At 40.8% G+C, this 15,173-nt stretch overlaps 1 protein-coding gene across 1 annotated transcript in view; it reads right to left on the bottom strand.

Annotated features, from left to right (window-relative positions):
• Window positions 1-4,620: 4,620 nt before the first annotated feature.
• The window catches only part of MAP3K19 (mitogen-activated protein kinase kinase kinase 19), an 86,876-nt gene continuing 76,323 nt past the window's right edge, over window positions 4,621-15,173 (bottom strand). The window contains exons 12-14 of the mRNA XM_030210568.1: window positions 11,329-11,478; window positions 9,661-10,358; window positions 4,621-4,881 (exon numbers count right to left, since the gene is read on the bottom strand). Coding sequence (XP_030066428.1) covers window positions 4,815-4,881; window positions 9,661-10,358; window positions 11,329-11,478 — 915 coding nt within the window. The 3' untranslated portion in view covers window positions 4,621-4,814. The remainder of the gene's footprint in view (window positions 4,882-9,660; window positions 10,359-11,328; window positions 11,479-15,173) is intronic.

Here is a 15,173-nt window from a genome sequence, read left to right as displayed (position 1 = left end):
TTTTGAAGAGGTTGGTTTTTAGTGATTTCCAGAAGTTTAGGTGGTCATGGATTGTTTTCACAGCTTTTGGGAGTGTGTTCCATATTTGTGCGCTTATATAGGAGAAACTAGATGCATAGGTTGTTTTCTATTTGAGTCCTTTGCAATTTGGGTAACGTAGGTTTAGGTATGTTCGTGATGATCTGTTTCTGGTTGGTAGGTCTATAAGGTCTGTCGTGTATCCTGGGACTACACCGTAGATACTTTTGTGGACCAGGGTGCAGATTTTGAAGATGATCCATTCTTTGATTGGGAGCCAGTGTAGATTTTCTCGGAGGGGTTTAGCACTTTCAAATCGTGTTTTACCAAATATCAGCCTGGCTGCTGTGTTTTGGGCGGTCTGGAGTTTTTTTGTGAGTTGTTCTTTACATCCCGCATAGATTCCGTTGCAATAATCTGCATGGCTTAGAACCATTGATTGTATTAGGTTTCAAAATATTTCCCTCGGGAAGAAAGGTTTTACGCATTTGTTTCCACATTGAGTAGAACATTTTCTTTGTTACGGAGTTTACTTGGCTCTCAAGAGTAAGGTTGCAGTTGATTGTGACGCCCAGTATTTTTAGGCTGTCTGAGATAGGGAGAGTGTGTTCTGGGGTGTTTATGGTTGTGGGTTTGTTGTTGTGTTGAGATGAGAGGATGAGGCAGTGTGTTTTTTCAGTGTTCAGTTTCAATTGGAATGAGTTTACCCATGAGTCCATAATGTTCAGGCCTTCCTTAATTTCATTGGTTATTTCTGTCAAATCATGTCTGAAGGGAATGTAGATTGCAGCATCGTCTGCATAGATGAACGGGTTGAGGCCTTGATTGGATAAGGACTTTGGATCACTGGTTCATGTTTTTACTATATTAAATATATGGGTTTTTTTTAAATGCCATATTAGTTTGTAGTGCTTTCCTTGACATCATAGATCTAATTCAGTTTGTTTCAAAGCTACAGAAAGGACACTTAAACATAAAATTAAATAAATATAAATTTTAAAATAATCAGCAAGCAGAATCAAAAAATCAGCAAGCAGAGAACAGTAATTTTGGTTATGTTCTCTGAAATTTCAGATCTTCAGAGGATCATGAACTCACTCTGACACTCTTATTAGAACCTAGCAAAAAGCTATTTCCTAGTATTTTCTTAACAGCATCTGATCTGGCAGGAGGTTAAAAAAAAAACTTCTCTCACTCTGAGAACGTAACGATCGCTTAGGAATATAAATTGGCAGCTTATTGGAAACGTATCTTGGTGCCATGCCAAGAAACACTTTAAATGCCAACACTAGCATTTTGAAAATGCAACTTTTTTTTTTTAATTGGAAGCCAATGCAACTAAGAAAGAATAGGTGAGTTGTGATCTTGTAAACCTAAATTCTTTAAAAGTAAAACAGCTGCATTTTGAACACGCTGGAGTCTTCTTGAACTCTTATCAGGTAACCCCACGAACAATGCTTGCGATAATCAATGCGTGAAATTACATAAGCATAATGCAACTGAGCAAAATCAGACTCTGTTAAAATAAATATAAATCCTGCATAATTGGCATAGATAGTAAAATGAAGAGACACCCAACTGAGAAATATGGTTATTAAAAGTTAATCCAGCATCTATCAAAACTCCTAGACTACATACTTGGTCTTTTGCCACTATATTAGACCCTTCCCAAGATAAAGATGAACAAGAAAACTAACAATTACCTCTACAAATCCATAAGAATTCAGTTTTGGATGCATTCAAGATTCCCTTATTGACCTACAAATTTCCACATTCTGATACTTTGATTCCTTGTAGTCTTGCTAGATTTCTTTTATTCCTGCTAAACCTTACCACTCTCAATATAGTAATCTCTTGCTTCTCACACCGGTGTATGCTTGTCTAGAATGCACACACTGTTCAGCCTTTTGTTCCTGGCACCTTTCCTATAGGATTCCACTCCACATGCTCTACATTTAAAATATGTCTGAAAACATACGTCTTTACTCTGGCCTTTGAGGATAATTGGACAGCTCTTTATTAAACCTCCCCTTCCCCTCAAGTAACTTTCAGGTCCCTAATCTTGCTTCTCCCTCCCTTAAAAGAAACTCAATACTTTTAAATATTCAACTTTGGGGTGTATATATATATATATATATGTGTGTGTGTGTGTGTGTGTGTGTGTGTCTGTCTATATAGATAGATACACACAAATAATGAGGGCAATTTCCAAGTGTTATTTACCCAGATAAATTGTCTATTTTGAAAACTGCCCACCCTTTCTGCAGGTAAAAGGACACATTAATGTTTTGTTGAGCTTGTGTGACCATTGCTTTGCGTGCAGCTGCTCCTCACAACCTTCACAAGTTACTGCCCTAGCCAACCATCTGATCTTGCCTATTGTTTGGGCTGGCCCTGCATGATAGACACAAAAATCGTGAGTAGAATGGAAGAAGTTAGTAGAGCATGGTTATTTACGTCTTCAAATAGTAGTAGGCCTTGGGTCACCTCACGAAAAAACAGCAGATGTAAAACACATTGGAAATAGTTTATTCACTCAATGAACAATCAAGCTATGGAATTTCATGTAGTCAAAGGTAATTGTATAGGTGAGTTTAAAGAAGTTTTGGATGTCTTACTGAATGTTAAGTTGCTCTATAGTATGGGATGCACCTAAATATTTGCTTAAGTAGGTCTGTACTTCTGATATGTAAAGTAGGAATAAGAGTATTGCTTGCTTTGTGTCCCAAATGTGTTACTATTTGCTACAGCAAGACATTGCTTTCTATGTTGAGTATTTATCTGTTAATTGATCTTTATGTTGCAAAAATATTACTGAAAATGTTTGGACTGCTTCTTGAAGGAAAGTCCATAAAAATTATTAGCTGACTAGACTTGGGAAAGTCATTACTTATTCCAGGAAACGAGCAGCAACAAATGGATCTGTTCTTTGGGTTCTGCAAGATTCTTCCTAGTGATCCAGACAGGACATCAACAGACATGATGCTGGGCTTGAGGGACTTATGGTCTGACCCAGAATGGCACACTTTGTTTTCCTAGTATTGGTATTCATGATGCAGAAGAAGCGATCATATTTTGGTAGAAAAGGAGTTTTTAGCACTAGAGGCTCAAAGAGAAATAACTGAGGAGGAGACAGGAAATATTTATTTTATAAAAGGATGGTAGAGACATGGAATAGCCTTCCAAAGGAAGTGTTAGATGCAAACAGTATCAGAAATCTGAGGCTGGGATAAGCAAAGGCATCATCAGTTATTGGATCACAACAGGAAAGAAAAATGGACAGACTAGATGAAGAACATAAGAAAAGAATAGTCATACTGGGTTAGACCAGTGATCCATCTAGCCTAGTATCCTGCTTCCAACTGTGTCCGATCAAGGTCACAAGTATCTGGCAGAAACCCAATTAGTATCAACATTCTACGCTACCAATCCCAGGACAAGTAGTGGCTTCCCCAATGTCCATCTCAAGAACAGGCTATGAACTTTTCCTCCAGGAAGTTGTCCAAACCTTTTTTAAACCTCTGTTACCACATCCTCCAGCAATAAGTTCCAGAGCTTAACTATTCTTTGAGCAAAAAAATAGTTTCTCTATTTGTTTTAAAAGTATTTCTATGTAATTTCATCAAGTGCCCCCTGGTCTTTGTACTTTTTGAAAGAGTGAAAAATCTATTCACTTTTACCTGTTCTACTCCACTCAGGAGTTTGTAGATCTCAATCATATCTCCCCACACCCCCTCTGCCGTCTATTTTCCAAGCTGAAGAGCCCTAACCTTTTTAGCCTTTCCTCATATGGGAGGAGTTCCATCCCCTTTATCATTTCGGTCACTCTTCTTTGAACCTTTTCTAATTCCACTATATCTTTTATGAGGTACAGCGACCAGAATTGAACGCAGTATTCAAGGTGAGATCGCATTATAATATTGTTGGTCTTATTTTGCATCCCTTTCCTTATAATTCCCAGCATCCTGTTTGCTTTTTTGGCCGCCACCACACACTGGGCAAAAGATTTCAGCAGATTGTCTACAATGACACCTAGATCTTTTTTCTTGAGTGTTGACTCCTAAAGTGGACCATAGCATATCAGGTAATTATGATTCGGATTATTATTTCCAATGTGCACCACTGTGCATTTGTCCACATTAAATTTCATCTGCCATTTGGATGCCCAGTCTTCCAGTTTCCTAAGGTCTTCCTGCAATTTTTCACAATCCGTATGTGTTTTGACAACTTAGAATAGTCTTGTATCGTCTGCAAATTTAGAGCCCCTTTTACCAAGCTGCAGTAAAAGGGACCCTGTGGTGGCATTGGCATATGGATTTGCTACGCACCAAGGCCCCCTTGTATCACAGTGGGTATAAGGATTTTTTTTAAGGGAATAGCTGTACAAATATTTAACTGACTCGGGCAGGTGTACCTGTCCACACCTGTAATGTACAGTAGGTGTGTTTTCTGCTGCTTGTGCTAATATTTTATAAACGCGCACAGATGCCTATTTGGCCTCTTCGTTCTCCCCCTCCCCCTTATTAAATTATCCTCATAATGTTTTACAACAATCAAACTGACATTTTTAAAGTTTGTATTTTTTATTTACAGTTTCCAAATTACATAATTTCTATACTTGCTGATAGCCCAATTTGATTCCAGTTCATTGAAATTACGGGTTGAGAAATTCTATTTCAAATAAACTTTGCTGTTGGCAAACAAATGTTTTCCTACTGAATTATATGCTGTAGTTAGAAATACAAAAGTAGGCATATTTACAATTACAGTTATTGGCTAATGTCCTCTTAGTAGCATCAGTGGTTCCGCTTGATAAAAGGATGGTGCAACAGCTGCGATGCTGAGGGTCGCTCACATTGATCCCTGTGTTAAAGAAAAGAGTATAAAGCACATCATTAAAGGCAACTCTCAACAAAACAAGAAGTGTATTCTGCCTTCTCTGGAGCTAAATATATCCAATCAAGCTTTGTTGTGTGAAGAATGATCACTTTAGATATAGTATCAAGAAGTCATAATATGATTACTGATAACATGAACATCTATACACATAACAGCAGTCTGTTGCTGGAGAGTGATGTGCACACTGCTGTGGGCATTAGCTTTCATGTCCTGGCCAGAACTAGCAACGTGTGCGATTGCAAGTGAAGGAGGCTTTGTGCTCTACAGGCAGCGTGAGGACATCAAGAGGCAATCTGATGAAGGTAGGCAGAACAAAAGTGACTGCTGGAGGGATTGAGAGCAACAGCTAGGGCTGATGGGGTTGGGGGAAGAGTAGGAGTGACTGTTGGGGTGCATCAGAGTATAGAAAGTGAGAGTCATTGCTGGGGGCCAGGGTTTGAGAAAATGAGAGGCTCCCCAGATGAATTTCATTGCGTATCGGATAGTAGCAATCTAAATATGTACTGCTAAGATAATTAGATAATTTAGTTGTTGCAGCTGGGAAGAAATCCTGTTCTTAATCCATAGTTTTAATTCCTCACAAGGTACTAGCTTTTAGAATCTTCAAAAGCTTTTCCCACTCACCTATTCTCCCTATAATGAATGTAGGTATACTAGTACATAAGTAATGCCACACTGGGAAAAGACCAAGGGTCTATCGAGCCCAGCATCCTGTCCACGACAGCGGCCAATCCAGGCCAAGGGCACCTGGCAAGCTTCCCAAACGTACAAACATTCTATACATGTTATTCCTGGAATTTTGGATTTTTCCCAAGTCCATTTAGTAGTGGTTTATGGACTTGTCCTTTAGGAAACCGTCTAACCCCTTTTTAAACTCTGCCAAGCTAACCGCCTTCACCACGTTCTCCGGCAACGAATTCCAGAGTTTAATTACGCGTTGGGTGAAGAAACATCTTCTCCGATTTGGTTTTAAATTGACTACACTGTAGTTTCATCGCATGCCCCCTAATCCTAGTATTTTTGGAAAGCGTGAACAGACGCTTCACATCCACCTGTTCCACTCCACTCATTGTTTTATATACCTCTATCATGTCTCCCCTCAGCCATCTCTTTCTCCAAGCTGAAAAGCCCTAGCCTCCTTAGTCTTTCTTCATAGGAAGCTGTTCTGACCTTTTATGCAGGTAATATACTCCTTACACATATCAAGTATGAACATAATAGAAACAACTGACACCAAGAAGTAAATAAATAAACAGAATAATTATAATAGATACATGTTTAATTCCAAAATGTGCAAAGATATACCAAATGATGATTAGGTATTATATCTGATACAGGTTACTTAGGAATAAGTCCCTGAAAGAAAGCAATGAAGTCAAGAAACTGCCAAGGTAGCTGTCTGAAATTCTCCTTATCCAGCGAGGTTTGAAGCCAAATATCTATGCTAAAAGGGATACATTTAAAACTGGTTTCAAATGCAATTCATCCCTGATGGTATAGATAACACGAGGGAGGGGTCTAGCAAAGCTTGAAGTATGGTCTAGAATTTGGCAGCTAAGATTTGTTTTTCAGCTGCAAAAACCCAGTATAGGTAGTGACCTACTTCTTTTCCCTGATGATCTTAAAGTGGCCAACAGGTAGAAAAGTTGATAGCAAAAACCAGAAAGATGACAAAGTGCGTTTGACAAAGTGCCGCACGAAAGACTCCTGAAGAAATTGCAGAGTCATGGAATCGGAGGTAGGGTATTATTATGGATTAAGAACTGGTTGAAAGATAGGAAGCAGAGAGTAGGATTGCGTGGCCAGTATTCTCAGTGGAGGAGGGTAGTTAGTGGGGTCCCGCAGGGGTCTGTGCTGGGTCCGTTGCTTTTTAATGTATTTATAAATGACCTAGAGATGGGAATAACTAGTGAGGTAATTAAATTCGCCGATGACACAAAATTATTCAGGGTCGTCAAGTCGCAGGAGGAATGTGAACGATTACAGGAGGACCTTGCGAGACTGGGAGAATGGGCGTGCAAGTGGCAGATGAAGTTCAATGTTGACAAGTGCAAAGTGATGCATGTGGGTAAGAGGAACCCGAATTATAGCTACGTCTTGCAAGGTTCCGCGTTAGGAGTTACGGATCAAGAAAGGGATCTGGGTGTCGTCGTCGATGATACGCTGAAACCTTCTGCTCAGTGTGCTGCTGCGGCTAGGAAAGCGAATAGAATGTTGGGTGTTATTAAGAAGGGTATGGAGTCCAGGTGTGCGGATGTTATAATGCCGTTGTATCGCTCCATGGTGCGACCGCACCTGGAGTATTGTGTTCAGTACTGGTCTCCGTATCTCAAAAAAGATATAGTAGAATTGGAAAAGGTACAGCGAAGGGCGACGAAAATGATAGTGGGGATGGGACGACTTTCCTATGAAGAGAGGCTGAGAAGGCTAGGGCTTTTCAGCTTGGAGAAGAGACGGCTGAGGGGAGATATGATAGAAGTGTATAAAATAATGAGTGGAATGGATCGGGTGGAGGTGAAGCGACTGTTCACGCTATCCAAAAATACTAGGACTAGAGGGCATGAGTTGAAGCTACAGTGTGGTAAATTTAAAACGAATCGGAGAAAATTTTTCTTCACCCAACGTGTAATTAGACTCTGGAATTCATTGCCGGAGAACGTGGTACGGGCGGTTAGCTTGACGGAGTTTAAAAAGGGGTTAGATAGATTCCTAAAGGACAAGTCCATAGACCGCTATTAAATGGACTGGAAAAATTCCTCATTTTAGGTACAACTTGTCTGGAATGTTTTTACGTTTGGGGAGCGTGCCAGGTGCCCTTGACCTGGATTGGCCACTGTCGGTGACAGGATGCTGGGCTAGATGGACCTTTGGTCTTTCCCAGTATGGCACTACTTATGTACTTATGTACTTATGATGCTTGGGTGCATAGGGAGAGGAATGACCCGCAGGAAAAAAGGATGTAATAGTGCCTTTGAATAAATATAATAGATACATTTAAATATTTCTGTGGCAGAGAAAGGGATCCCTGACACCTCCGGTTCAAGGCTCACCCATAACTTTTGCAGACCCAATATTTTCCATTCCAGGATGTGTCTTAATTGGGCAGCTCTAACGTACTGTAGCAGATTAGGAACTGCTAAACTTTCCTCCTTTTTTAGGTTTATACATCTGATCTCTTGCTATTCTGGGAGACCGCCTCTGTCAAATAAAATCAAAGAGTTTTCTTTGGAAATGCTTTAATGTAGTGATAGGTATCATAACTGGGAGAGTCAAAAACAAATACAGCAGTCTAGGGAGAAGATTCATCTTCACGTAAGCAATTCAGTCTAGCCAAGACAGAAAGATCATTCCATTCACTCGTCCATCTCTGTCTGCTACACAGGATTGTAAATTAAGCTGGATACATCCTTCAAATGAAGAAGCCTTTCTCCCACATACTTCATAGCCATTTTAGCCCATTTAAATGGAAAGGCTTTCCTAAGTGAAGCCTCCTCTCCTCCTTCCAAATGTACTTTGAAACAGTGGCATAGCCAAAGGTGGGCCTGGGTGGGCCTAGGCCCACCCAGTAGCAGCACATCTATGATGTAGTTGGCAGGGATTCTGAAGCCCCACTAGCTGAAAACTCCCAACAACTGTCCCTCCTGCATACCTTGTAAATAGCAGATCTTCACCTGCAGCAAGCAGTGACTGATACATACTGCTCACAGCGGCCCCATAGCCTTCCCTCTGACGTATTCCCGCCTATGCGGAAACAGGAAGTTGCAGCAGTGGGAAGGCTGTAGGGCCAACATGACCAGTGTGTCTTAGTTGCTTCTCACTGCCAGTGAAAATCTGCTATTTAAAAGGTATGCAGGAGACAGGGATGTTTGAGGCCATATGGCATACATATGGCATGCAGGCGAGAGAAGGAGAGACAAAATCACCTATAGGACTGAGTGGGGTTTTGCCCACCCATCTTGGGCCCAGGCTCACCCAAAATTGGGTGTCTGGCTAAGCCCCTGCTTTGAAAATTTCTGATTTATCATAATTTACTTTAAATCCTGACACTTTACTGTGCAAATGTAGTTTATGAACTGTAACTAGCACAGAGAGCCATGGTTTGGCCATGGAACTGATCATCCCATTTATTCTCAGAAAACGTTAAATTGCTTACCTGTAATAATGTTCTCCAAGGACAGCAGGATATAAGTCCTCTCATAGCCCGCTGCCTCCCTAAAGGAGAAGTTTTATTGTAGCTATAAACTGAACGTCCTGCACATGCTCAGTAGAGTATGTTTGAAAGCTCTAGTTGGCAATGTTGCTCATCGGAGAGGATTGATACCCTGTTATTCTCAAAGAACACTTGTTATAAAGAAGCAATTTTGCTTTACAGCAGCTATGAGTTCCAATTCTTTTTTTCACATGACTTCTGTTTTTAACCTGTGATGGATAATGTCTAATTAGAAAGCAACTTCATAAAGTAAAACAATCAGCTGTCCTTTCATTATAGATTGTCATGTAGCTTAGGGCTGTAAAGCACTAAACACCAATTGATTTCAATGGGGATATCCTGAAAACCCCGATTGGTTGGGTGTGCCCCGAGGACTGGATTGAAAACCTCTGGAGTAGACTTACCATGCGGTATCGGCGCATCTAAAAGGAGGTGCCCATTTATACAATAACCTCCTAAGGACACAGTTGCCTATTTCTGCCAACAACATTTTAATTGGAAGTTGGGTTATTTCATACATCCCAGAAACGTACCTGGTTAAGCACACGTTGACAAATTCCCTTGCTTTTCTGGAAAAATGGTCAGGTAAGGAAGGCATAAGTCCTCTTTGGGCTCCAATATAGAACATTGCTGCTATACGGTCCATATGAGCTAAAGGCGGTTTCCCTGTTGCCATTTCAAATATGGTGCAGCCTGTACTCCAGATGTCCGATTTTCTTCCATATCCAGATTCAGTTATCACTTCTGGTGCCATCCAGTATGGAGTCCCATGCATAGACTTCAGCATTTCACTTTGCGTGCCACTCATGCTTACACATGCTAAACGTTTTGCACACCCAAAGTCAATCAGTTTTATTACACCAGTGGGCATAAGCATAACGTTATTTCCTTTGATGTCTCTGTGTATGACTCTGTTTGCATGTAGATAGGCAATACCTTGTAGAATTTGTTTTGTATATTTACAAAACACTATTTCTGGTAGTGGCCCAAATCGCTTTATAATACTAGCAATCGAGCCTCCGGGTACGAACTCCATGAAAATGCTAACAATGTTATCTTGTAAACAAGTCCCTAAATAGCCAACTATGTTAACGTGTTTCAGCGTTTTAAGTAAGTCTACTTCTTCTTGAAGCTTCTTATACGCCTTTTCTGTAGAGACTTGATCAGAGGTATCCAGAGCGACCTGTTTTGCAGCTATTAGTTTTCCCTGGCTGGTCAGACCACAGTAAACCTAAAAGGAAATCAGCATTTCAAAAGTTAAACTGGAAACACAATTTCTATCAGACACTAGAGATTTAAAAAAAAACTATCACTTATAAAAATGTCACTGTGGGACTAATTTCCAAAATAATTAGACTTAAAAGGTTCCACAGGTTACTATGGAACTTTGTAAGTCTAAGTGCTTTGAAAATACGCCTCTACTACTAACTAACATTTCTAAAGCGCTACTAGGGTTACGCAGCGCTGTACAATTTAAACATAGGACAGTCCCTGCTCAAAGAGCTTACAATCTAAAAGACAAGAGAACAATCAAAAGACAAGTGTACAATCTAGAGGACGAGTGAACAGTTAATCTGATAGGGTGGATAGATTGGGGCATTCTATATATCTCGAGCGGTTAGGCGCCGAAGGCAGCATTGAAGAGGTGAGTTTTAAGCAGAGATTTGAAGATGGGTAGGGAGGGGGCATGGCGTATGGGTAAAGGAAGATTGTTCCAGGCATAGGGTGAGGCAAGGCAGAATGAGCGGAGCCTGGAGTTGGCGGTGGTGGAGAAGGGTACTGAGAGAAGGGCTTTGTCCTGTGAGCGGAGGTTACGGGCGGGAACATAGGGGGAGATGAGGGTGGAGAGGTAGTGAGGAGCCGCAGACTGAGTGCATTTGTAGGTAAGGAGGAGGAGCTTGAATTGTATGCGATATCTGATCGGAAGCCAATGAAGTGATTTGAGGAGAGGGGTGATATGAGTATATCGGTTCTGGCGGAATATAAGACGTGCGGCAGCGTTCTGAACGGATTGAAGGGGGGATAGATGGCTGAGTGGGAGGCCGGTGAGGAGTAAGTTGCAGTAATCAAGGCGAGAGGTAATGAGAGCGTGGACGAGAGTTCTGGTGGTGTGCTCAGAGAGGAAAGGACGAATTTTGCTGATGTTGAAAATACGCCTCTATGTAGCTTCGTCTCAAAATTCATTTGTAGAGGAAACTTACAGTACCATATGCTCCCTTTCCAAGGATTTCACCCTTGGTCCACATGATAGGATCATCATTAATCGAACTGAATTCTGAAAATACCATGTTTTCAATTAAACTGAGTGAGTTGTCATCCGTGCTGGATACATTGGAAGGATTACTTTTACTCTGAGAAAGGGAAAAAAAAAAAACAAGATTACAACAACTACTATAATGAAACAAAGAATATACCGAATACTGCTGTGCTTCTAGAAGGAATTCAGAATGCATTGTTCAGTCTAAAAAATGCTAGTGACAAATTTATACTCCTTATCTTGATTTTATCCAGGTATTATCATTTTTACAGCTTATTTGGCACCGTTTGTAATGTCTATTTTGTTTGTAATACGTGGGGTTTTTATCGATACAATTTTAATATTTTGCACCTAGAACTGTGGATGGTGCCGACTATAAGTATTTTAAATAAATAAAAAATGTAAATAAGAAAGCTTTCCATCTGCTTCAATTTGAAAGTAAGGCCTTTCATTTAAAATTAGCTCAAAATTGTGACTGTTTCAAAGAACTCAAAACATAAAGAGTATCTAGTGAGGTAATTAAATTTGATGTTGACACAAAGTTATTCAAAGTTGTTAAATCACGGGAAGATTGTGAAAAATTACAAGAGGACCTTACGAGACTGGGAGACTTGGCGTCTAAATGGCAGATGATGTGAGCAAGTGCAAAGAGATGCATGTCAGAAAGAGGAATCAGAATTATAGCTACGTCATGCAAGGTTCCACGTTAGGAGTCACGACCAAGAAAGGGATCTAGATGTCGTCATTGATGATACATTAAAACCTTCTGCTCACTGTGCTGTGGCAGCTAAGAAAGCAAACAGAATGTTAGGTATTATTAGGAAAGGAATGGAAAACAAAAATGAGGATGTTATTATGCCTTTGTATCGTTCCTTGGTGACCGCACCTCGAATATTGTGTTCAATTCTGCTCACCGCATCTCAAAAAAAGACATAGTGGAATTAGAAAAGGTGCAGAGAAGGGCAACAAAATGATAAAGGGGATGGGAAGACTTCCCTATGAGGAAAGGCTAAAGCGGTTGGGGCTCTTCAGCTTGGAGAAAAGACAGCTGAGGGGAGATATGATAGGGGTCTATAAAATAATGAGTAAAGTGGAACAGGTTGACGTGAAGCATCTGTTTACACTTTCCAAAAATACTAGGACTAGGGGGCATGCGATGAAGCTACAATGTAGTAAATTTAAAATGAATCGGAGAAAATGTTTCTTCACTCAACGTGTAATTAAACTCTGGAATTCGTTGCCAGAAAATGTGGTAAAGGTGGTTAGCTCAGCAGAGTTTTAAAAAGGTTTGGATGGCTTCCTAATGGAAAAATCCATAGACCATTATTAAAATGGACTTGGGGAAAAACCACTGTTTCTGGGATAAGCAACAAAATGTTTTGTACTTTTTTGGGGATCTTGCCAGGTATTTGTGACTTGGATTGGCCGCTGTTGGAAACAGGATGCTGGGCTTGATGGACCTTTGATCTGTCCCAGTTTGACAGTACTTATAAGAATCAGAAAAAAGACATTTGCTCTCTGCTATAAAAAAAAATGCCCTCAGTAACTCTGACTGAGGACATATAAGATCGTAGCCCACTCCTGAGGTAAAGGATGGGAGTGGGAAAAGGGGGAAATGGGGTAAGGACAATAGTAGGAGCTTGGTGACAGTTTAGTATTTTAATAGGCAGGCAAAAAATATAGGGAATTGGATGGAATGCATGGGTAGGGGTGGGATTGAGGGGGGAGCTGGCACTGTGAGCAATTTGGGCAGGGAGGACATCATTGTTGGCAGGTTGGAGTGCTGAGATGCTGAGATGTGGATAACAGTGATTTGTGTAGAGGTTTGGTGCTGTTGTGAGGTCCAGTGGTATTTATATATATCACTTACCTTTCCCTGTTTTTTTTTTTTTTTGTTTTGTTTCTTTGTTCTTTTGAGCTGTGCTGTTTGTAGCGGAAGGTCTGTGTTGGCCCATAGAGTCAGACAAGCAATGTAGTTTTTCCGGAAGCAGGAGATGGGGATGACTGTTTGCATTGCTGGCATGTGTGTACTGCTGGTGTTTTTGTTTTTTGTTTTTGTTTGTTTGTCAGGGATTTACAGCTAGTGTATTTTTCTCTCGGCTACTGCTTTCCTTCAGGAGTGGTCCTTTGAGCATTCAGGTGGCCACTCTTGTGCCTGCTTTGTTTTGTTCAACATTTGATGTATTTTAGGACTGAGGTCTTCAGGTCACGAGATGGCTCCAAAAAAGTGGTAGTCTCAGGGAGGCTAATAGGGGAACTCAGTCCACAGGAGGCAAAGGGAGAGGCATGGATGTTGTCACCAGGCAGAGCTGGGCCACTCAGAGTCTGGTGTCTCAGTCTGGAATATATGGGTGTGGTAGGGAAAAGAAAAGGGGGATGGAGTAATGGGGCTTATTCCTTGCAGTCTATCCCAAGTGGAGTTCAGACCCCAACTGCAGGAGCCGGGGAGGAGATGAATTCTGTGAGAGATGCAGAGCTGGGTCCTCCATTGCCAGACAGCAGTGGTTAGTGGAAAGCTGGAATTCGGTGCTTTGTTGGACAAGGAAAAGAAGAGCGAGGTTGGTGGATCTGCAAGTTGGTGGGGGGGGGGGGGGGTACACATAGGAAAAAGTCTTTGGGATACCGATTAAGGAATAAGTAGTTTTTGAAGAATTTAAAACACATGATAAGACAAAGGAGGAAAAATGCAAGTGTTGGGTGCAAAGGGATCCTATGCTGGTTCAGTAAACTTCTCAATCTTCCTCTCTCTGATCTTCATTGAAGAAGGAGGGGATTGGAGTTGCTCAGGATGGGCAATAGGCAGTGTTGGTGGCTAGGAGAGGTCACATTCTGTGTGTGATTGCTTCATTGGATTGCCTGGTCTTGCAGAAGTTGCATCAAAAGGTTTTGAAAGGCAAATATATAGATATATTTTCCTTGCTTGAGCAAGAGATGGCAGTGTTCAGAAAAAGGCAGAACATCTGAAGGAAAAGAAAAAGAGGATGAAAGGTGCCTAGGACTATTTTTAGCTAGCTTTTAGCATTTAATAAATATATATGCCAGAGCTGCAAAACCTGGTCTTTTTGTAGATTTATTAAAGTATTCAGATCTGATTTTAAGAACCTATAAGACTTATGGGGGATGGATTTTTCCTTCATTTGAAAAAGGCTCACCTCCTGTACATTAACGCCACTGAGGTATTTAAATGTCTCTATCATATCCTCTCTTTGGAATAATTCTGGTTAGAATACAAGATAGTGTAGTTAATTGGTCTAGCAGGCAGGAAAAGAGTATTTGGTTTGTTCACCAGCTTCTTCAGGGGGGGACAATTTAAGTCTTTTCAGAGTTAGAGGGAGTATAAGTTGGAGCCACAAAGTTATTATCAGTGGTTGTGGTGAGGCATTGTCTGCAGGGCTCAGGTCTGGTTGTGCAGGTTTGGTGGTGGTTGAAGGACTTTTATGTTGAGCTGGCTGGGGTGCCTAATAAGGGTTCTGCAGTATATAGGAAGGTTAAATATACGTGTTTGTTTGAATGTGTTGCATTGGAAACACATATCTGGAAGTATGATTCTGGGGAAAGTTTTTCTGAGTTGGTATGGGAAATGTTTGGGGTTTGTAGTCTGCCTTTGTCAGCCTCAGTTTTGCAATCTTTGTTCTATGTTGCCCACAGAGCATTATGGACTCTTCATAAGGTGTCAAAATTGACCAAGCCTGGGTCTAGTATGTGTTGGTCCTGCAAATCAGCTATGGGTACTTTTAATCAGATGATGTTTGCATATATGAATTTAAAACATTTTGGGGATTCAATTTG

Source organism: Microcaecilia unicolor, chromosome 7 (genome assembly GCF_901765095.1).
Source record: "Microcaecilia unicolor chromosome 7, aMicUni1.1, whole genome shotgun sequence".
Classification (NCBI taxonomy): Eukaryota; Metazoa; Chordata; class Amphibia; order Gymnophiona; family Siphonopidae; genus Microcaecilia; species Microcaecilia unicolor.
The sequence above is the reverse complement of the archived record's forward strand: the minus strand, read 5'-3'. Positions and strand labels throughout refer to the sequence as shown.